The sequence below is a fragment of the Hypanus sabinus genome, chromosome 7, assembly GCF_030144855.1.
Source record: "Hypanus sabinus isolate sHypSab1 chromosome 7, sHypSab1.hap1, whole genome shotgun sequence".
Lineage (NCBI taxonomy): Eukaryota > Metazoa > Chordata > Chondrichthyes > Myliobatiformes > Dasyatidae > Hypanus > Hypanus sabinus.
The window spans coordinates 102659397-102682837 of NC_082712.1; the positions used below are offsets into that span (position 1 = coordinate 102659397).

At 44.8% G+C, this 23441-nt stretch overlaps 1 protein-coding gene across 1 annotated transcript in view; it reads left to right on the top strand.

Moving 5' to 3' along the window:
* The first annotated feature begins 898 nt into the window (after nucleotides 1-898).
* polr2a (RNA polymerase II subunit A) overlaps nucleotides 899-23441 on the top strand; it is a 50407-nt gene continuing 27864 nt past the window's right edge. The window contains exons 1-12 of the mRNA XM_059975320.1: nucleotides 899-1214; nucleotides 7411-7543; nucleotides 9044-9180; nucleotides 11089-11262; nucleotides 12086-12367; nucleotides 13834-13995; nucleotides 14712-14932; nucleotides 16273-16405; nucleotides 17458-17582; nucleotides 18595-18805; nucleotides 19675-19884; nucleotides 19968-20136. Of these exons, the coding sequence (XP_059831303.1) occupies nucleotides 1128-1214; nucleotides 7411-7543; nucleotides 9044-9180; nucleotides 11089-11262; nucleotides 12086-12367; nucleotides 13834-13995; nucleotides 14712-14932; nucleotides 16273-16405; nucleotides 17458-17582; nucleotides 18595-18805; nucleotides 19675-19884; nucleotides 19968-20136 (2044 nt within the window). The 5' untranslated portion in view covers nucleotides 899-1127. The remainder of the gene's footprint in view (nucleotides 1215-7410; nucleotides 7544-9043; nucleotides 9181-11088; nucleotides 11263-12085; nucleotides 12368-13833; nucleotides 13996-14711; nucleotides 14933-16272; nucleotides 16406-17457; nucleotides 17583-18594; nucleotides 18806-19674; nucleotides 19885-19967; nucleotides 20137-23441) is intronic.

The following is a 23441-nucleotide window of genomic DNA, read 5'->3' on the forward strand; positions in this document are numbered from 1 at the left end:
ACTTGTAAATATTAACTTAGTATAAAAATAGCGTTTTATATCGGTTTAAAACTCGAAGACAAGACCTGCCTGTCCATTGTTGGTCAACGGCTACCAAACAACTTGCCACCATTTTCTCTACATGATCACAACCGGGGCCTTAACTAACAAATCACCCACCAAACCTTCTTCAAACGCGAATTTAATGGGGTTTTCATAATCTAATAGTTCGGTAAGTCAACTCCTTCACGTAAAGCCAGTTTTTTTCTCTTGGCTTCCATCCCTCCCATCAAAATAACTCACCGGTAGGCTCTCAGCGGACTTTCTTGATAACCACATACCGACTGGAGACAACAGGGATGCGGGTACCCGGGTAGGATAGACCGGGGCTCGGCTGAGATATGAGAATTTCGACGGAAATAGCACACAAGAGATACCGACCAACGGAAAATCAGAATTGGGCTTGATTCGATCCAATTTAACATCAAAATTTCTCTTTAGGAGTGTGAATTGGCGATAAAAACATAGCAAGTAAACGGCGCTTCCGGTGAAAAGAACCTAGGCCGCAAGCACTACAACGCCTCAGAACAGCCAAGCGTCGTCGCTTTCTCCCGTCTCTGGGTCCGCCAAAAAAAATCCCTTTCCCTATACTTCGGTAATTGTCGGGCATTTCCGTAGCAACCACGGAGGCGGGGTTCCGAAAATTAAAATATGCAATGATCCGAACGGCACGAGTGGAGCCAAATCCCACCCAGCTTCCCGTAGCTGGACCAATCGGCTACCCGCTGGCCTCGTTCGGCCGAGCTTATTTCCATATGGTGGGGTTCGAGTCCCTGCCGCAAAAGTTTGGTAACCCCGTAGCCATCTGAAATCTATATAATACGGCGCACAAGCCCGAGAGTCTTCAGATGCGCTTCGAGCGCATTCGATGCGGGAGGGAAAAAGGGGGCGAGTAGGGAGGTGTTGGTAGGGGTACTAGTTGAACGCGGAATCGCGGTTTCCTGATTCTTGCATTCAATGTGAGTGTTACTGTCGCGTTACCCAGTGGTTGTTTTATACGATTTTATACAATTTCCTCAAAGGAGAGTGAGAGTTATTTCTTACCCACCCCCTAACGAGACGTCGCTAGACTGCTGGGAGTTTGAACCATGCAAGGACCTCCTTCCGGAGACAGCGCATGCCCACTGCGCTCCATCAAAAGGGTTCAGTTTGGTATCCTGAGCCCAGATGAAATGGTATGTCCTTAGACTTGTATTTTGTTTTGTAGGGTTGGGCGATTCAATTTTAATCTGTATAAACGATGAAAGTGTGGTATTTATTAGTCGCACTTTGATTTCATTCTCTTAAGCTTTTTTCACTACATTGTGACACTTTGCGAACTTTTACCTAATTTTATATTTTTTTATATACTTGACCAAATTGTGTAAACAGAAATGACTAAATGGGTATGCTTTTAAGCTCCAGTTCTGCAAAGTGAATGATACTTTTATAACTCGTTAAATTCTACAAAGTATTTTCAGTATTTATTGAGGGAGCCTTGTATGCTGCATTTAAGATTTAAAGAAACAAATTCTTTTTTTCTTAAGACTTTTTCTTGGCATGTGTCCTAAATTTTTACCGTGAATTTAATGTGAAGTTTTTAAACCTGTGACATAGGCAGGACAACTCTTGTTATTTAAACTTTCTTGCAGGTGTTGAATGTAAGCAGAATAAACCTATTTGGCTTACTGTATACAAAACTGCTCCCCCTCACCATCCCTGTCTGCTGTGTTCCAGTATATTCTTCATAAATGGGTGGATTTCCACTCCCTCTTTTAATTCCCAGATATCTCCTAGGCTTCAATTTTTCCTGCCCCACTTCACCCACTTTGATTGTCAACCAATCAGATATTGATTTTAATCCATTTCAGTAATGCCAACAAATTGCTCTTCCAGTCTCGTGTGGATGTCCCATTCACTGCAGTAGGTTCTGTGCTCTTTAATCCAAGAGTTGTACTAAAAGTTTGTTCATCTGGGAAAGAGGGTGTCTTGAAAGCACAGTTGTGATTAGAGCTACACTACTTTATTATGAAAGATCGCTGCAGTTGGTGATTGGTTTTGGATTATTCATGAGCCTCTGTGTCACAGTAGTCCAATAAGGGAGACAAGCTGATGGATAATGAATACTAAGCCAAACATTGGCCTGCCTGCTTTAATGATGCCTCTGGTTTGAGTAGATTCAAGTGCCACCAAGGCTTTTCACGCAGATTAAAAGAGGTGAACCATCTGCAGTTGTTTAAGTATTGCAATCTAGGAACTGGCTTTGTTAGATTATTTGCTGCTTCCTGCTGTGATATTCTCCTTGGGGCAATTGGCCTTGTCATGCTGAACTACAGTGGGGCATGGGGCCACTCTACAGCTGCCCAGGATGGGATGTGCTTAAACACTTATTGGAATACTGGAAATGTTGAGCATTCTTCCAGGGGATTTGAGATGACTGCAATTGGCTTCATTTTTTTTCTTGTATTAAGGACTGCTTCACCTCCATCCCAGCTAATTACCTGCAGCACCTCAGACCTGCTGACAACAGCCTCTCCTGTGCAATTCCAGCCATAAAGATCAGGTCAGGAGGCATCAGTCCAGGACCACCTCATTTGAACTTGAGTTGACATTAACTGTAACATGGGAGTGATGAAATTGTTGTAACACATTCCAGCAAAGGCTTGTTTGCCCATGCAGTGATCATCTTGTACAATGCCGTAGGTATGGGTTTAGCTCTGGCACCATTTTTTATGTGACTGTTGATTTGGCATGTATGTTAGCATTTAAAGATTGTTTGCAATAAAAACAAATTGCCAATAAAACTTTCTGCTGTGAGTTTCTCCTGTTATTTTCCAGTTCCCCTGCCCACATCCCAAAATCAGCCACTGCTCATTAACATCTGCCAGTCAGTTGTAATAACACAAATGTAGGCTTTAGCCCATTGCCCAAAATGCCTCCTTAAAGTTCATGGCTGATGACCCTGGCCTCCACTTTCCTGCCTGTTTACTCCCCTAAGTGGCACCTCCTGAAGATCCTCAAATCCCTGCTTTTTTTTTTAAAGAAAAGCTGTCCATTTCAGCATTGACTATGTCACTCCATGGCTTGATAGATGATAAAGATTTGTGATCCATCAGTGAAGTGCCTTCTTGAAGGGGTCTGTCTGGAGAAAGCTTTGCAGTACTGAAGGGCACCATCGTAATGGGAATTCAGTAGGTGTGGTATTTGAGAATGCAGGGTTTTTAACCAGATATGAGACTATCAAGTGTCAAATTTTTAGTTTGGGCTTGAGTACTGCACGAGAGGCCCTTCATGCCTATTTACTCTGGTGTCTGTTTGGCCTCTCCCCTGTCAACTGGTAAATATTTCCCCTTGGAGTGCAGCCCTGCTTAGAAATCCAATCAAATAAATTCTATTTGCAAACAATTACAGTAATGAATGAGTCATTTGCAAAGGATGTGCACCAGCCTTTCTGGAGTTCTTTTCAGCTCCAATTCACAACAGTCTATAAGGTCTGCCCTGTGAATGTTTGCTTCTGGAGAGGACTGCCACACTGTATTGTGCAACGGATTACAATTGTGAACCCCTCAGCAGAAAAAGTTGGGAAATTTCCAAGTGGTTTCATGGCAGTAGGGTTGGTGGCTGAGAATAGCAAAGGAGTGATCCTTGTGGTGGGGGGCGGGGGGGGGGGGGTGGCAGAGCTCTGTATCATAAGGTAGCTTTGAGCATGGATCCAACAGTAATGTTTTCTATGTCCTTGAATTTTCCCTGTGGTTACATTTCCATTGAAAATGAGCACAGTGCCTCAAAACCTGGAACAACTTCCTAAAAATACTAAGTTTCCTGTGAATTGACTCAACTGGCATATCATACACAGCAAGAAGAGAATGGTCTAGTTGGGAGGAATGAGTAATTGTACAGATATAATTGGCTTAACTTTAACGATTACTAATGGTGGATGTCCATGTGAATGTTACCCAGTAGAGAGTCTTAACAGAGGTAGGGGCAGTAGAATCTAAACTAAGGATAAGTGTAACTGCCCTAATCACATTCTGGCCGCAAATGTCTTGATTTAGTGAGGAGGAGTGGATAATGGTGCTGCTGAGTATGGAAGTTATTTGGTAAAATTCCACTGAGTGTGGGGTCATAATTGGACAATGCTTCTAAGCAGAAGCACAGTGGGTTTCTTCCTACTAGAGGCAGCTGGAGTTGAGACCACTATGTTCCATCAAACTAAGACCAAAGTCCAGGCTGTGGAAAATGGGACGCAGTGAATTAAACAGTATAGGGTATAGTAGGATGGGTGATGGGTGTGGTGAGATTGATTGCCCTCACCTGATGAAGATAGTTCATTTACTGTGCATACATAGAAATGTATGGTGAAATTCCTTATTTATGTTGACAACCAACACCTAATCATGTGCTTGGGGTATCCTACAAGTCTTGCCACTTTCCAATAGCATAGTATGCCCACCCTGGCAGCACAACTTCTGCTTTCTGCCTGTCTAGAATTTGGCTTCCCCTATTGAAGAATCGTGCTACAGGAGACTGCTCCCATGTGTCTGACACCCAGGAATCATGTTGCCAGGTCTGTGAATCCATATGAAACCACAAATTGAAGTTTCAGCAGCACGCTTTACAAGATACTAATGTTTGATATGACTGCTCCTTGTGGAAAATGTACCTCTGTGCAGTGCTGTTAGTGGGTGTAGGATGCTGGCTGGTGGTTAACTGCCTCTACTGTCTCCTAATCTATAGGTATAACTTTGTGATACATCTTTTGTCAGTACTTGTGCCATCCACCGCAAAGCCCGATGCTGATCTTTTGCCCCTTGCCTGTTACGGTGTGATGGGGTCCAGTGGAAATCTGCAGCTGTTGAGGTGCTAATGCACCTGCTGCTCCACAGTAGATGGGGAGAAACAGCCAAAACAACTTGTATGATCTTATTCACTCAGGGAGTGACTGTGATATCTTTATTGCGATTCCTTGCCCAACTTGAGCAGTCAGCCTCACCAAAAGTAAATGGCATTGATGAAGATTATGCTTGAAAGTACATTACCATGTCTTGGCATGTATATTTGCACAAGAGTTTGTAAATCTGGCGGGAGCAGAGGTTGCTGGCAATGGCAAGAGTGGAGTGCTGCAGGAGGGCTGTTAGACAGGTGGCAGAGGAATGCCAGCCAGTGGGTGGTGCAGGTCTGCACCTGGAACACCAGAGGGGGTCATTTGATTCCAAACAGTTGGTTTATTGATCATTACAGAACGTCTCTCTGGTGCTTCCCACTACCTCCCCTCTCCTGCCCCCTTCCCACTCTCAGTCCACAATGGACCCATATCAGAATAATGTGTCATCACGCACCTGTATCATGAAATTGTTCTTTTGTGGAAACAATACATAAAATTACTATAGTAATGTAGTATACATCTTGGGAGAGGTGGAGTGTAAGTAATAATTGGATAATGAAGCAATAAGTTATGACAACCTCTGCTGAGTAGCATGATAGCTTAGCAGTTAGCCTCACACTTTACAGTGCCAGCATCCTGGGTTCAATCCTGCCTCTGTACAATATACAGTCGGCCCTCTTTATCCGTGAATTCTGCATCCAGGAATTCAACCAACTGCGAATAGTGAAAACCTGGAAGTGCTCTTCCAGCACTTGTTGTTTGAGCATGTACAGACTTTTTTTCTTGTCATTATTCCCTAAACTATGTAGTATAACAACCATTTTATATAGCATTTACATTGTATTTGGTATTATAAGTAATCTGGAGATGATTTAAAGTATACAGGAGGATGTGTGGGGGTTATCGTGGATCGGGATCGAAAAAAATTGGAAGTTCTCTTACTCATTAAGTCCAAACAGGTACTTCTGGTATTATTTAGCGTCAGTTAGTCAAACGTTTGTCTTGGTATATAGTATATATTTTACCTTTCTATGCATATAAAACACTTAAGAACATATGTTTCAGCGCCGAACTTGGGAACTTCTTCCTGAGTTCGATCCAGTGACAGACCACTATCGAGTGCACTCTCCACCATGCTGGGTTGATGTGAGGATCAAAAACCCAATAATTAAACCACTGTGTTGCTCAGTAATTGTAGCTTTCATCAGGGCACAGCCTTTCTCACTTTATCCATTAAAATTGCTCCTGTCGTTGACTGACTGTAGCCTAACGCTTTTGCAATGACCGACGGCGTTTTGCCTCTTTCCTATCGCTTTATTATTTCCATTTCATTTTTAATCGCGATCGTAATTATTTTCAAGAACTGAAACACTGCTGATTCACATCTCTGCCGCTGGGTCCTAATGTCCACTGCACTGAGACAGGTTAAGTCAGGTCTGGGGTTCCGCTGGGTCCTAAGGTCCACCGCATTGAGACAGGTTGAATAAGGGACTTGAGCATCCGTGAATTTTGGTATCTGCAAGGGGAGGTCCCAGAACCAATCCCTCACGGATAAGGAGGGCCGACTGTATAATGAATTTGTACCTTGTGATCGCATGGGTTTCCTCTGGGTGGTCCAGTTTCTTCCCATATTCTAGCTTCGAGTTAGTAAGTTGTGGGTATGGTACATCAGTGCTGGAAGTGTTGTGACCTTTGCGGGCTGCCTCCAGCACATCCTCAGACAACGCATTACACTTTGTAACTAATAAAGATCCTTATTGCGCCCAGGGGAGGTGTAAAGTCCAATGCAAAGCCTGCTGTTGGATGTACTGCTTCTCATCAGAAGAGTCTGAAGGCTCCAGACTACCTTTATTCCAAGGACTGTTAGTCTTGTCTTGTCCATACTGCACCAACAGCTGCCACTAGGCTATAAACATGCAAGAGCAGTGTGTGGTTACGTCTTGCTCAAGGACACACACTCTGCCTCGGCTGAGGCTCGAACTAACGACCTTAAGATCGCTGGTCCAAAGCCTTAACCACTTAGCACGAAGCTCACTCCTGCATGAAGTGAGGAAGTTGTCACATGAAGAGTGTTTGATGGCTCCGGGCTTGTATTCATTATAGAATTCAGAAGAATTGGGTTACCTCATTGAACCCTTGTGAAAGGCCTTGATACGAGTGAATGTGGAGAGAATCTTTCCAATGGTGGGGAGTCTAAGACCAGAGGACACAGCTTCAGAATAGAGGGCAGTCATTTTAGAACGGAGATGAGAGGAATGTCTTTATCCAGAGAGTGGTGAATCTGTGGAATTCATTGCTGTGGCGGCTGAGTCACTGGGTATATTTCAGGCAGAGGTTGATAGATTCTTGATTGGTCAGGGCATGAAGGGATACAGGGAGGAGACAGGAGATTGGGGCTGAGAGGAACAATGGATCAGTCATGATGAAGAGGCAAAACAAACTCAATGAGCCAAATGGCCTAATTCTGCTCATATATTGTATGGTCTTATGTTTTCTGTCATTCCCAGAAACGGATGTCTGTAACTGAAGGTGGAATCAAGTACTCAGAGACAACGGAGGGTGGCCGCCCAAAGCTGGGTGGGCTGATGGACCCCAGGCAAGGTGTAATTGAGAGGACTGGAAGGTGCCAGACTTGCGCAGGTAAGTGACTTGCTTAGAGAAGGAATATGGTAGTGTAGCGGTTAGCATAACACTGTTACAGCACCTGCAACACACTTTGAATTTCCACCACTGTCTAAGGATATTCATTCTCTTCATGACCGTGTAGGTTTCCTCTGGGTACTCAGGTTTTCTCCCACATTCCAAGACTGAGGGGTTAGTAGACTAATCATTCATATGGATGTAATTAGGTGGTGTAATTAGGCTCACTGGGTTAGTAGGGTCTGTTACCGTGCTGGATCTCGAAATAATTAATAACTGCACCATACTTGACTACTCTGTATATATAAAAAAAAACAAGGCTCAAACCCACATGATTTCCCTGCTTCCCATCCCTAATTGATCTGTTCGAAGCCTGGAGTCACTTTTCTGCTTATGGGATGGGATCTAATTAGTCTCTGTTTATGTTACGTAACTAGAGGGATTCCAGTTTAAATATAGTTGGTATCTTACTCTGGCAAGGCTGGGTCTCCAGGGATGCATGGCAATCTGTTGTTATTCTGAGCCAGATTTTCAGTCTAATCCCACCTCTGTATAATGGGGTAGTGAGATTGTAAACAGCAGTAATGAAGGGTTGGCAAGAGAAAAGTAAAAGTTTAGCAATATTGTGTTGGCAAGAGATTTACAGTCTGCATTTACACTCAGTGACCACTTTATTAGGTAAAAGAGTGGAGTCCTGAGCAGTCTTCTGTTGCTGTACGGTTTGATGTGCTGTGTGTTCAGAGAAGCTCTTATACGCAATGCTGTTGTATTCCCTTCTTATTTGAGTTACTGTTGCCTTCCTATCAGCTTGAACCAGTCTGGCTATTCTCCTCCGACCTCTCATTAACAATGCGTTTTCACTCACAGAAATGCCACTTTTTTAAAATGGTTCTTTGGATCATTCTCTGTAAACTCTAGAGCCTGTTGTGTGTTAAAATCCCAGGAGATCAGCACTTTGAGATACTCAAACCACCCTGTCTGACACTAACATTCCACAGTCAAAGGCATCTGGATCACATTTCGATGTTTGGTCCGAACAACAACTGAACCTCTTGACCATGTTGCATGCTTTTATGCAGTGAGTTTCTGCCACATGATTAGCTGATCTTTGAATTAATAAGCAGGTGTGCATAGTGAACTGGCCACTGAGTGTATGTAGCAAAGTTAATGTCATTGAACATTCCTAGGTACTTCATGGAAACAAAGCAACACCCAGATCAGATAACAGGCATTTTCGGAAGCATCTTGAAGGAAAAGATTGAAGAAGTTCCAGGGCTCAGGGTATAAATCGGGTATGTGAGAGAAGTCTGTCTTGGGGAATTCCAGTGTCCAGGAACTTGCTAGACAGAAAGTCAGAGGATGTTTGAATATAAGGTGTCCAAAATTCAACCTTCTGGTGTGGGTCAACTCATTGCAGAGTTGGTGGGTGAGCAGTGCCTGATGGAAGCTGGTCCTGTCTGGGTGCTGTGATGTGAGCTTTGATCTTGTTTGTGTTTGCAGGTAATATGACCGAGTGCCCAGGTCACTTCGGCCACATCGAGCTGGCAAAGCCTGTTTTTCATGTTGGTTTTCTGACAAAGACGATGAAAGTTCTGCGCTGCGTCTGTTTCTTCTGCTCCAAACTGCTGGTGGATTCAGTAAGTGGTGGTTTGCACCTCTATTTGTAAGTCTGGAGCACAGAGTATAAATCCTTTCAACTTCAGCTTCCCATAATTCCATACTTCCATATCTCCTTGCTCAGTGCTCTCCCATTCTGTCTAGTTTTACCTGAGAGTTTTTCTTCCAGCATCCTCCACCTCTCCTCACTTTCTCAACCCCTTCCCCAAAGCTGAAACACTTCAGGCAGTCATTAAACCCCCTGACCCTGTATGTCTTTGTTGGGGGAAAAATCTGGAGCACCCGGGATCATAGAGAATGCACAGACTCCCCACAGACAATACCAGTTTGGGAGGTGTTGAACCTGGGTCCCTGGAACTGAGAGGCAGCAGCATGACCAGCTAAGCCAATGTGCAACGCACAAGTGCTTCTGTGTTTACTTAGCAGTGTTGGATGAGGACTAACTGTTGGCCACAGAGCTAATGAGGGAAGTTTGAATGTACAACATAGATTAGTATGGTACAGGCCCTTCAGTCCAACCTTTTAACCTACTCTTGGATTGATCTGACTCAAACCTCCCACGTAGCCCTCCACTTTTCTTTCAACCATGTGTCTATCTGGTTAGTTGGCATCCGTCTGGCTCGGAGAACAATGGGTGATCATCATCCCAACCTGGGCAGAAGGTATGGAGATCCTGAGATACCCAGTTACCTCACCAGTGTAGTCCAAAGGAAACCTTATCAAGCAAGGTTCATACGTTTTGCACCAGGTTCGCTGCAAGATCTGCTGGAAGAATGTCCAATAATGTACAGCTGCCTTGGGGAATCCACCCCAGATTTGCTCTATGGGTTTACTCCTGTCGCCTTCGTCTCTCCCGAGGCTACCCACGAGGCAGTGGGCATCAGTGACTATCTCAGATTGTCGTGCCCTTAATGTTTTGCCTCTACCACCACACCTTGGCAGGGTGTTCCACGCATCTCCCATTCTGTTTCAAAGAAAACATTTCCTATGACATCACCCCCCACCCACCCCAGCAAGAGAGTTTCCTCCAATCACCTTAAAATTATGCCCCTTTGTATTAGCCATTTCTGCCCTGGGAAAAAGTCTCTGGCTGTCCACTCTCTGCCTCTTATCATATTGTACACCTCTATCAAGTCGCCTCATCCTCTTTTCCTCCAAAGAGAAAATCCCTAGAGCTTCACTCCAGTCTTTAAGTCGATGTGTCCTCTGTTCCAGCTCAGTTCCCCACAGCCATCAGATTCTTTCCCCTCTTCTCCGAAATGTTGGACAGCAGCCAATGCCTATGCTCCCGCCAGGTGGCTGGTCTGTGCACGTAGGCCTGGGCAATTAGTGTTGTTAGAGCCTTGTATTTTTCTTCCACAGAAGCAATGCCTCAAATCTGCAAGGTTCAGATAGAGACCAATGTCAAATTGTATTTCTAGTTCAATTCCCATGTAACGACGAGGCCACCCTACGCCATGGCAATGCTCAAACGCAGATGTGTGTGACTGATGGGCTGTGTATTCACTTGGCAATCTATAATAATCCCAGGTCATGAGCATTTGTCCCTGGGTCTGTACTTGAAGAGTTCAGAAGGATGCGTGAGGCAGATGTGTGTGGAACCTCATTGAAACCTAGATATTGAAAGCGCAAGATAGTCTGGATTTTAAATCCAGGGAAGCCCAGGATCTGAGGGGCCTCAGGAACATAAATGATTGTATACAGATTGGATTTGATAGGACATATGACTTAATTATGTTCCGCTGGTCTTGTGACTCTAGTCTGCAACCTGTAGCTAACCTGGAGGCTGTAGCCTTAATTATGGTGTGAAAACTCGGCATTCCTATTCGAGAATCGATATGCTGTAGAAGTCTGTTCAGCCCATCCTGCCTGTGTCTGCTGCATCTCTGTAGTTTATTTAGAGAAATTTTTCCACTCTCCCCATGTAGAATAATCCTAAAATCAAAGACATCTTGATCAAGTCGAAAGGACAGCCACGCAAACGTCTGACCCATGTGTACGACCTGTGCAAGGGCAAGAACATTTGTGAAGGAGGAGAGGAGATGGACAACAAGTTTGGAGTGGAGCAACCAGAGGGCGATGAGGACCTCAGCAAGGAGAAGGTAATGGGATTGGGTGGTTGTAACGCCTCCCTCCTTTTAACGCTAATCTTATCAGGTGCATGCAGAATCTACGTGTTGATACCTTGCTGAAGAAGTTCAGATAGTCCCAAGTTTTCCTGTCCAATACCCCCTTTTGAAATTTGCTGTTGACTTTGAGTGTGACTTCCAGACACTCCTTGTAGAAAAAGAGTCTGGGTTTACACTTGGATTAAACATTCTCTTTATTACAAGCTGGTGTCATCCTAGGGCAAAGCTTTCATCATTATTAATTATTTTCTTTTCCCCCCACTATCTCTATCCTGCATATGCTGTTTGCACTCAGTGGAAGGTATGCCTTTTGCAGTGTCAAGCTGCAGCACCTCTGTTCTGTGTGAGCTGTGTGCAGTTCCTCTTTTACCTTGCATGTGCAGTGGCAAGCTTCTGTCCTTTATGAACCTGTTGCCAGGCCAGTATTGAGCCATGTGTTTCCTGTAGTTCACCTTAGCCCAACAGTTTGTGGGTCAGGTTGGTTGAGCCTGTTACAGTTGTTCACTGCCTGGAATCAATCCTTTTATCTAAATAGTGCATGGTCATCCTGTATCTTTCACTGCTGTGCTGTAGAAATGTTCCCTGCTATGACTTTACTATTCACTATTACATTGTGGTAACAAGTTCCCCAACTTGCTGAGTGAAGAATTGGCCCTAAATTCCCAATTGAATTTCTTGGTGACCAATCTGATGGCCATTTGGCCTTCCCACGTCCAAATGTGTTTCCATAGAGAGCCACGGGTCTTTGCTGTGTTTTGATGCTCATCGTCTGTTTTCTTTCATCCTGTCTCCCCAGGGCCACGGGGGCTGCGGCCGGTACCAGCCTCGCATTCGGAGGGTGGGCTTGGAGCTGTATGCCGAGTGGAAACATGTGAATGAGGACTCGCAGGAGAAGAAGATCCTACTGAACCCAGAGCGCGTCTATGAGATCTTCAAGCGCATCACCGATGAGGAATGCGTTATCCTGGGCATGGACCCCAAGTATGCCAAGCCTGAGTGGATGATCCTGACCGTCCTCCCGGTGCCGCCTCTCTCTGTGCGTCCAGCTGTCGTCATGCAGGGCTCAGCGAGAAACCAGGTGCCAATCTGTGGGGTGAGGTGGGGTCAGGAAACTGAAGCACTAGACACTGGTAACTCAATACTATAGGTACTGGGGGCAAGAAGGAACAGCTACTCCGTTCAGAGCACAGAACCTAGCAATTCTCTTTTACTTCAGTCCTTAATTGGTGGGAAAAGATCTGGAGGAGAGGGCACATTCCAATCGGAGCCTGTTACACCAATCCCTCAGTAAAGCCTGTGCAGTCCAATTATGCCATGTGACTTACTAATCTTCGTAAGAGAGAGGAAACCCACACATTCACAGGGAGAACGCACAGACAGTGGGGGGAAAATTGCTGGTGCTGTAATGTTGCACCTAGTAGCCTCCAACTTTCTTGTGAGCTCTAAACTCTGTTCTGGGTGATTATCAACCAGCTTCCCCCTCTGCTAGATGCTAGTTCTATCATTTCCTACAGTTATGACTTTATTAAATTAGTAATGCTGCAGGTATTATTTATTTGCCCTCCTAATTCCTGCACCAGCCACCCCTTCCTCTATCAGTCTGTGTTAGAGGAGGGGGATTAGCCATGGTTAACAGGCATGTGGTGCCGCCCACAGACAGTTGGCTGTAGAGGCATCTGCAGACCTGCCCTGCCATTTAAGATCAGGAGATATTGGAGCAGAATTAGGGCCACTCAGCTCACTGAGTTTGCTCTGCCCTTCTATCATGGCTGATTTTTCTTCCCTCTCAACTCCATCTTTCTGCTTTTCCCTGTAACTTTTGAAGCCCTTACTAATAAAGAACATATCAACCTCTGCTTTAAGTATACCCGATAACCTGGCCTTCACGGCCATCTGTGCAAATGAATTCCACAGATTCACCACCTTCTGGCTAAAGAAATTCTTCCTTATCTCTCCACTCCTATTTTGTGGCTCTCTGAACCTAGCCTCTCCCACTATAGGAAACATCCTCTCAATGTCCAATCTGTCCAGGCCTTTCAATATTCAGTAGGTTTCGGTGGGAATCTCTTGTGGGGCCCCCCTTTATTCTATACTCCAGAGAGTAGACGCATATGCTTCTGTTAACCCTTTTATTCCTGGAGTCATTATTGTGCATGTCCTCTGAACCCTCTCCAATGCCTGCATGACCCACAATTGCCGATGTCTGGTAGATCCTCAACATTACATCCTTGCTTTTTATTCTAGGCCTCTTGAAATAAATGCTAACATTGCATTTGTTTTCCTTACTACCGACTCAACCTGTAAGTTCACTTTTAGAGAATCCTTTCAAGGACTCTCTCAAGTCCCTTTGCACTTCTGATTTCTGAATTTACTCCCTGTTTAGGAAAGTCTGTAGCTTTATTTCTTTACTGAAGTTTGGGCAAGGTATTGAGACTTGGCATCTCAAGAGCAGAAGGCAGTGGATTGGATGCACCAAGGTTGGAGCCTGGGAAGGGGTTGTTGGCTTTTGAGGTGCTGTAAACCCGTCCTGCATCTTGCTCACAGGATGACCTGACACACAAGCTGGCTGACATTGTGAAGATCAACAACCAGCTGCGACGCAATGAGCAGAATGGGGCAGCAGCTCACGTCATTGCGGAGGATGTCAAGCTACTGCAGTTCCATGTGGCTACCATGGTGGACAATGAGCTGCCCGGTCTACCCAGGGTGAGTGGAGCCAGGTCTGGTGGGTGTCTTTGTTCCAACTATTCTCAAGCAGTGGGATGGATTCAGATTCATTTAAGTACGTTGAAACAATTCCCCCCTCCCCCATGAAAGGGCAAGAGTTGGCCCTTCAAAGCTAAACTCCAACCCAAGGTATTTTGAGGTGTACATAATGGGCAAACCAATCGGGTTCAGTAAAGTTTTCTGGAAGCTAACCTTTAATATTTAAATGGGGAGATGCAGGAGATTTGGATTCATTTATCATGTGCAAAAGTTTTAGGCACATATAGCTAAGACTCTTGAGATGTTTGTTTGCTACTGTACTTCAAAACACAAGGCAAATGTTTGTGTTAATCATCTTCACAACCCAATGATGTACTGGGATGCCCCCAAGTGTCACCAATATAGCATGTCCACAAGCAACAAGACAACAGCAATTCAAAACAAGTCTTCCCTCCCCCTCACTCTCACGCAGCCATGAAACACTGTCAGCTGCTTGCTTGGACATTACTGCCTGTAGCATTATGGATTGCAGTAACTCAGCTGGGACATTGCTTTAAAGGAAAGTGCTTCAAATGCCCTGCTAATTGTGCTGCCAGGTGCAGGTGCGTGGGACCTGGTCATTTGTGGGAGCCTCGTCTCATCGCTTGTTGGAGTGTGGGTCTTTGCCCTATCAGCTGTGCAATTCTCAATTTCATCTTCTGATCAAAATGTTTCAGGCGATGCAGAAGTCAGGCCGTCCCCTGAAGTCCCTCAAACAGAGGCTTAAGGGGAAGGAAGGCCGGGTCCGTGGAAACCTGATGGGCAAGCGTGTGGATTTCTCGGCCCGTACTGTCATCACACCTGACCCCAACCTCTCCATCGATCAGGTCGGCGTGCCTCGATCGATTGCCGCCAACATGACCTTCCCCGAAATAGTCACTCCCTTCAATATTGACAGGTGGGTATACTGAGGCTTGTCCTCTACTTGTAGCTGAACTACTTGGGGTTGCAGTGTCCCTCATAACTGAAACAGCAATCGCGCTTCATTTTTGTTTAAAGAATGTACTGTCAGTGTTCAATGTTGATATTGCAGTGCAGTGTGATAAGTTCCAGCATAGACCTTGCTAGGTGGGGCTGGCAAAGGCTGTCTCTGTTTTCACTGCTTACTCGGGGCAGTCAGGTTACTGATGATAAGACCATCAGATATAGGAGCAGAGTTAGGCTGTTCAGCCCATTGAGTCTGCTCCGCCATTCCATCATGGCTAATCCCAATCCTTCTCGACCCATACACCACCTTCACGCCATATCCTTTGATACCTTGATTGATCAGGAAGCTATCAATTTCTGCTTTAAATAGACCCACAGAGTTGGCCTCCACCACGGCCTGTGGCAGAGCATTCCACAGATTCACTACTCACTGGTTATAAAGTTCCTCCTTACCTCTGTTCAAAAAGGTCACCCCCTCAATTTTGAGGCTGTGCTGTCTAGTTCTGTATACGCCCACCATAGGAAACATCCTCTCCACATTCACCCTATCTAGTCCTTTCAACATTCGGTAGGTTTCAATGAGGTCCCCACGCATTCTTCTAAGTTCCAGCGAGTACAGGTCCAAAGCTGCCAAACACTCCTCTGTTAACACAGCTTGGTACTAGCCAAGGGGGAAGAGCTAGGTGAGATTATGAACATTAAAGAAAAGATAAAGATGAGATTTATCTGGCACATGTACATTGAAAACATAACATGAAATCTGTTATTTGTGTCAAATCAAATCAGAATAGCACTGAGCAGCCCACAAACATCACCAAGCTTTTGGTGCCAACATTGTATGTACACAACTCAATAACTCTAACCGTACCTCTTGAATGTGGGAGGAAACCAGAGCACCTGGAGGAAACCCACATGGGCATAGGGAGAATGTTCTAGCTCCATACAGATGACAGTGGGAATTGGATCCTGATCTTCTAGCAAGTGCTGTAGAAGTGTTAGGGTGACCATCGCACTACAATTCACCATGGAAGGACCAATGGAGAGGGAAAGAAAGATTCAACAGAAGGAAAGAAAATAAATTTTGATGGAAATCTTGAGTAACACACAAAATTTGGAGAAATTCAGCAAATCAGGCAGCATCTGTGGAGGGGAATAAACAAACAGTCAATGTTTTGAGGGTTACAGCTCAGAGTTTGAACAATTTTTTTCCCCTAGAGCCTAATTGACTGTTGGAATTCAAATCCATCTTGGTGAGGGGCGCAAGTGTTTCAGTGGGCTTTGTAACAAGATTATCTCTTGATGTTTGTGCAGACTCCAAGAACTGGTGAGGAGAGGCAACAACCAGTATCCTGGTGCCAAATACATCATCCGGGACAATGGTGACAGAATCGACCTGCGCTTCCACCCCAAACCCAGTGACCTCCATCTCCAAATTGGATACAAGGTCAGTGAAGTTCTGGTTGGCAGCTTGCTTCACAGTGAAGCTGAGAATGTGGTTGTACTGCTACAAGTCAGCTTTCGTGTCCCATCTGAACCACAGTTTGACACTTGTGGGCTCCCTAGCACATCGTCAGACAATGTTGGTCACTGATGCAACAACATATTTCATTGTATAACCCTCGTCTGTAACTTTCCCTACTCCTGATTCAGTGCTCGTTCATCCCTGATTTCACCATGCCCTATCCGGGGGGAGAGGAGAAGATGCAGTGGTGGGTCCTGGGCTGATGAGGGAGAATTTCTGTGCTACTGGTTGGATAATCTGTTGGCTGACCTGTTGAACCAGCGACTCTTGTTGTGGCTTCAGTGGGTATCAACAGTGTCATAATCTGTTGTGAGCTACGATCTTCTCTCAGGCAGTCCTGAACCAATGACTTTCTCTTGATCAACATCAGTCTCCCCCCTCCCTCTTTCTGCTGTCTGAGACTCTACTGTGCACAAATAATTTGGCTGCAAGATAGTTTTGGACATCGTGAGTTTATTACGTGGAAACATCTTGGCTTGGTGTAGTTGAGCCAGTTTCCCCTGGAACTTAATAAGTATGATTGTTCTAAGAAAGTAGTCTATCTATCATTCCATACTCTTTTGTGACACGTATATCAAAACATTCAGTGAAATGCATCACTCTGCGTCAACAACCAACACAGTCCGAGAATGTGCTGGGGACATTCCTGTGATTCTGGCACCAACATAGCATGCCCATAACCTATTGCAATATGGGAAGAAACCAGTGCTTCTGGAGGAAACCCACGTAAGGAAGACGTGGAAGCTCCTAACAGAGAGCTGTGGTAATTGATACTCCATCACTGACACTATAAAGCATTAGACTAACTAGTGCACTAATAAGTTGCCCCTCCCAGCCCATGCATTCCACCCCTGAGTGTGTGAAGCTTCTCATGGCTGACATGGGTGTGGAGGTTGCTGTGTTTGAGGTGACACGTGGTTCTGTTTCCACTCTCTCCTGCCACTTACACTATAGCTTCTGTCCATTCATTGCAGGTGGAGAGGCACATGTGTGATGGTGACATTGTCATCTTCAACCGGCAGCCCACGCTGCACAAAATGTCCATGATGGGGCACAAGGTGCGCATCCTACCCTGGTCCACTTTTCGACTCAACCTCAGGTGAGTGTCTGACTCTCACTGAGGCGAGGGTTTCACAATTCCTCACGGAGATCTGCTTGCCTTTCTAGTTTACAAGCTCGGCACCACTAAACAATCAAGATGCTTGTCTATCCCATTGAATAGGTTCTGAGGGGCTGAATGGTCTCTCCAGTTCCATGTAACACTTAAGTGGCTGCCTGACATTCTGTTTGTGCGTGAAATTGGGAGGCAAATGTTTGAAATGTCTGTTTATCTGCTTGGGTGTATCTGAATCGGGTTTATTTCCACCATTTCTTAAATGAGACATTTGTTTTGTGGCCAAAGTACAGTGCAAAGGCAAAATTTTTATGAATTACAAAATAAATAATGCAAAAAAAAAGGGACTAATTGACTGAAAGGACTGATGTTCATGGACCATTCAAAAATCTAATGAAGAGGCAGAAGCTGTTTCAGAATTGAGTGTGGGTTTTCAGACTTCTGTAACTCTTCCCTGAAGGTAGTAAAAGAAAAGGGTATGCCCCTAATGTTGAGGGTCCTTAATGCTGCCTTCTTGTCACCCCATTACTTAACGGTATCCTTGATGGTAGAGGGTTGTGGCTGTGATGAAGCTGATTGAGTTCACAAATTCTGCAGCCTCTTGTAACCCTCCTTAGCGGATGCCCTGCACGGACACCCTCCGTAGCGGATGGTGATATTACTAGTCAGAATGCTCTATACCCATAGAGATTTGAAGGAGACTTTGATATACCAGATTCAGTTGTACCAACGGCTAAAATGTGTCATTGGAATAAGTGGTCAGAGTGCACCCTGTTACTTAAGAATTGGCATTGCAGTGGTGAACTTTACAATTTGAAAAGCGCGAATCAGTTGGTGGGAGCTGGACTGAACAGTCTGAGTATGGGGTGCTAAGCTGGGTCTGGTCTACACCACGGTCAGTCAGCACCATGTGACAGTGCTGATGGTAGAATCAGGCATGGTGCTTGGAAGAAGCAGCCCTTTCACCCTCGAACATAATGGTTTTCAATTACTGCAGTGTGACAACTCCATACAATGCGGATTTTGATGGTGATGAGATGAATCTCCACTTGCCTCAGTCACTGGAGACACGAGCAGAGATTCAGGAGCTGGCCATGGTACCCAGGATGATTGTCACGCCACAATCCAACAGGCCTGTCATGGGCATTGTGCAGGACACACTGACAGCTGTGCGCAAGTTCACCAAACGAGATGTTTTTATGAGCCGGGTAAGACTAGCTTATTTTTGGAAATGTTAATGTTTTGGGTTGATTTAGCTTTAAGCCTTCTCTATTAATTTCTCTTCTTGCTCAGTCTGTTTCCTGATTAGCAAAATTGGACAGCACGGTAGCATAATTTTTAGTGTAACAGTATCATGGTGCCAGCAACCCGAGTTCAATTCCCACCACTCTGTACAGACATTATATGTTCTGCCATGACAACGTGGGTTTTCTGTGAGTGCTCAAGTTTCCTCTGGCATTCCAATGACATACAGGTTTGTAGGTTAATGGTCATTGGGGTGTGAAGGGCTGTGACCCAACTATTTAAACAATCACTGAGATTATGGTGGTTATAGGGTGTTGATAAGGCATTGGGAGCTGGATCATTCAGTGTTGGGGGGGTGGGGGAGAGATAGTAAGGTTCCAGGCGTTGTGGAATTGAGGTATACTGCCCTCACCCCTCACCACCACCACCCTAGTGTCACCGGAGAGAGCATTTATCCCAAGCATTGTCACACCCCAGGTACAGAGGAGATTTACAGACAGACATACTTTATTGATCCCGAGGGAATCAATAAAGAATAATACCAATAAATTGATTATCAATAAATAATCAATTAGTTCCTGTGACCAACTAATTTACTTACCTGTGTGTCTTGGACAGTGGGAGGAAACGAACACCTGGAGGAAATTCAGTTATTGGCAGAACATACAAACTCTTATAAACAGCAGTGAGAATTGAACCCAGTCGCTGGTGTGTCCTGCTATTGCACTGCTACGCTACTGTGCTATTAAGTTGGGGTGATGTATTCAGCTTCTCTTTATGCACAGTCAGGTGTCTTGAGGGGAGTAATTGTTGACCCTGTGGTCTGTTCCAGGGTGAGGTGATGAACCTGTTGATGCATCTCTCGACCTGGGATGGCAAGGTGCCTCAGCCGTCCATCCTGAAACCTCGGCCCCTGTGGACGGGCAAGCAGATCTTCACACTGGTCATCCCAGGGCACATCAACTGCATCCGGACGCACAGCACTCACCCAGATGACGAGGACAATGGTCCTTACAAGCACATCTCGCCAGGAGACACCAAGGTCAGTATAAATTAAGTGAAGGGCCCTGCAGGCTTATAAAGTGTCTGTGTTGACCTCTTTACTTCCCCCTACTTTGTGTGCAGGTGATTGTGGAGAATGGGGAGCTGATCATGGGAATTCTGTGCAAGAAGTCGTTGGGTACCTCAGCTGGATCCCTGGTACACATCACCTTCCTGGAGATGGGCCATGACATCACGAGGCTGTTCTACAGCAACATCCAGACCGTCATCAACAACTGGCTGCTGATTGAAGGTGAGATGCAGGAGAATCTGCAAATGCTGGAAGTCTTGGAACTCAGCAGGTTAGGCAGCATCTAGTAAGAGAAATAGGCCATGCATGTGAGTGGTAGGGCATGGAAACTGTGGTAGAACTGAGGGATTTGGGAAAGCAGGTCCATAATTCCTTGAAATTGGCATCATAGGAAGATGGAGTTGTAAAGAGAGCTTTTGGCACAATTGCCTTCATAAATTGGGAATTGGGGTGTTAAATTGGCTGTTGGGATGTTTCATTGAAGTTGCAGAAGACATTGAGGCAAAATTTGGAATATTGTGTAGAGTTCTGGTCACCTACTACAGGAAAGATACCTATAAGATTGAAAGGGTGCAGGGGCAATTTACAAGAATGTTGCCAGGACTTGAGGGCCTGAGTAGGAGGGGAAGGTTGAGTAGGGTCAGGATTATAGGTCTTGGGATTGGAAGTGTAGAGAATGAGGGGAGATTTGATTGAGCAATATAGATAGGGTAAATGCAAGCAGGCATTTTCCACTGAAGTTGTGTCAGAGTAGAATTAAAGGTCATAAGTTTAGGGTGAAAGGTAAAATATTTAAGGGGAACTTGAGTGGGAATCTTCTTTACTCAGTGGGTGGTGTGAGTGAAGCAAGCTGCAAATGGATGACAGTTTGATTGCACCATTTAAGAGAAGTTTGGATAAATATATGATGGGGATATTAAGGGCTGTGGTCCAAGTACAATGGAACTAGGCAGAATTAGTTTGCCATGGACTAGATGGGCTGAAGGGCCTGTTTCTGTGCTATAGTAGTCTGACTCTTTGGAGGGAAATGGGCAGTTGACATTTCAGCCCAAGTCCAGATAAAGTATCTTGTCCCAAAGTGTTGACCATTTCCCACAATAGATGCTGCCTGACCTGCTAAATTCCTCTAGCATTTTGTAGTGCTCACTAAGTTGTGGCTGAGATACTTTACCTGCACTGCAGGCATTTTCTGCTGGAGATACTCATGATTTGGAGGAAAAAGGGCACTCCACCAACACCAAAACCTCATTCCAACTGTGAAGCATGATGGGAGGAGCATCATGGATTTGGGCTGCTTTGCTGCCTCAGGGCCTGGACAACTTGCAATCATTGAGGGAACAATGAATTCAAAATTGTTTCAAGACATCTTACAGGAGAATGTCAGGGTAGTGGTCCGTCACCTGAAGCTTATAGAAGTAGCAGAATTCAACAAGAAATACGAGTAAATCAACAACAGAATGGTTTAAAAAAAGAAAATGTGTTTTGTAATGGCCAAGTCAGAGTCCAGACCTTAACCCAATTGAGATGCTATGGCATGACCTGAAGAGAGCTGCTCATGCAAGGTATAGCAAAAATATTGATGAACTGAAATAGTTTTGCATAGAGGAATCATCTAAATTCCTCCTCATTGGTCAAGTTTATCAGCAGCTTCAGGAATCTTTTGGTAGAATCTTTTATTACTGTTAAAGGAGGTTCTACCAGTTATTAAATATAAGCATTCATGTACTTTTTCTATCCTGGATTGTGAATAATTCAACAATAAAGACATGAAAAGTTCAATAAAGATGTGAAAAGTGCAATTATTTGTGACATTTAGGTAGATTGTGTTTATCTATTATTGTGACTCAGAGGAAGATCAGACCACATTTTATGAGTAATACTATAAACCAGGTAATTGCAAAGGGGTCACATGCTTTTTTTTTTGCAACTGTAGGTAAATATAAGAGTTCATGGTCTGTTCTATAATCTGATAGCGGAGGAGAAGAAGCTGTTAAAACATTGACTGTGTCTTCAGTCCTCTTCCTCCTGCTAATGGTAGTCACCAAGTTCTGCCTCTCCACTACAGTCTCTCTGGTCTCTCCTCATAGCTGAGGCACACCATCCCAGTGTATCTCCTCTACACCTTCCCCAACACTACCTCATTCCTGGCTGCCACACTTAGAGGAGGGAGGTGGTAGAGTTCATGTGTTGACAGAATTTATAGGTGGTGTTGGAGCTGCACCTAGCCACAATCATAAGTATAGGGTGAGTGGAGCAGCAGTCTAAGCGCACATCCTTGACGTGTGCCTGTGAGGATTGTCAGAGAGGAGAAGACATTTCCGATCTGCACTGACTGCTTCTGTTGATGATAGCTGGCCTCCGCTGCAAGCTCACAGACTAAAGATAGTGGAATTGGGGCAGGGAGACCGGAGCAGTGTTTCGTTTTGCAAAGTTCTGATCTAGAATGGAGAACCTGAAAGTGGATTTCAGAAGTATTGTTTTCAGAAGCAGATTAAGCAAGTAGGTGGGAGGATAGTTACAGAGCTGAGGATGGGAGCTTCAAACTCGGGTGAGTAAGTCTCGTGTGCTGAGACATGGTGTCTCCCCACACCCCTCCTTCCCTCACATGGTTGTGCTTCTATCGCAGCTGTGTAGAATCACTCTGGAGGTACAGCAATACAGGAAGTAGATTTTGCTGCTGGCTTGGGATTCCGACCCATACCAGCGTTTCGCTTGCTTGACATGACCTGTAATTATGCTGATTGTGTCCTGGCAATGGAGCATGCTTTCCAGTCTGTGGGCCAAGGCCGTGAGATCTTCCCTGGATCAATAGCTTTGCTGCGTCTATTCTGACTAAAGCCATGATGCAGCATGGAATTGAATGCTGCTTCAGAATCTTTTTTATTCTCACTTACATTTGGTCATTAAGTTTGTTGTTTTATGGCAGCAGTACATAAAAAGTTACCATGTTACAATATATTTAAATAAAAATAGTGGAAAGCAGGAGAAATCTGATGGCATAGGGGAGGAAGCTGTTCCTTAAAATATTGACTGTGTACCACCTGTCTGGTGGCAAAAAGAAGAGGGCATGTGCCAGATGGTGAGGCTAGTGAGTGATCAGTCAAAAGGAGAGCCTTGAAGGGTGAATGTGGTCTTCCTGTTTTGCTCTCTGTAATACACTGATACTGTATGCACAGGCAGCACGAAGGTGGTGATACAAGTGGACAGGTTGCTGAGCCAGGATTTTGTTATTGGTTTATTGTTGCCTGAAAAGCTTTCCTTGCATATTGTTCATACAGATCTGATCATTATACAGTGCAGTGACCTAGAACGAGTTAAAACAATAACAACACAGAATAGTGTAGCAGCTACAGAGGAAGTGCAGTGTAGTCAACAGTAAAGTGCAAGATCATAACACAGTAGACTGGGAGGTCGTCCATTTTATCGTACATAAGGTCCATATCTGGGATAGAAGCTTCCCGTGGCCCTGGTGGGACACGCTTTGAGGTTCTTGTATCTTCTGGCCCAGAGGGAGGGAAAAGAGAATG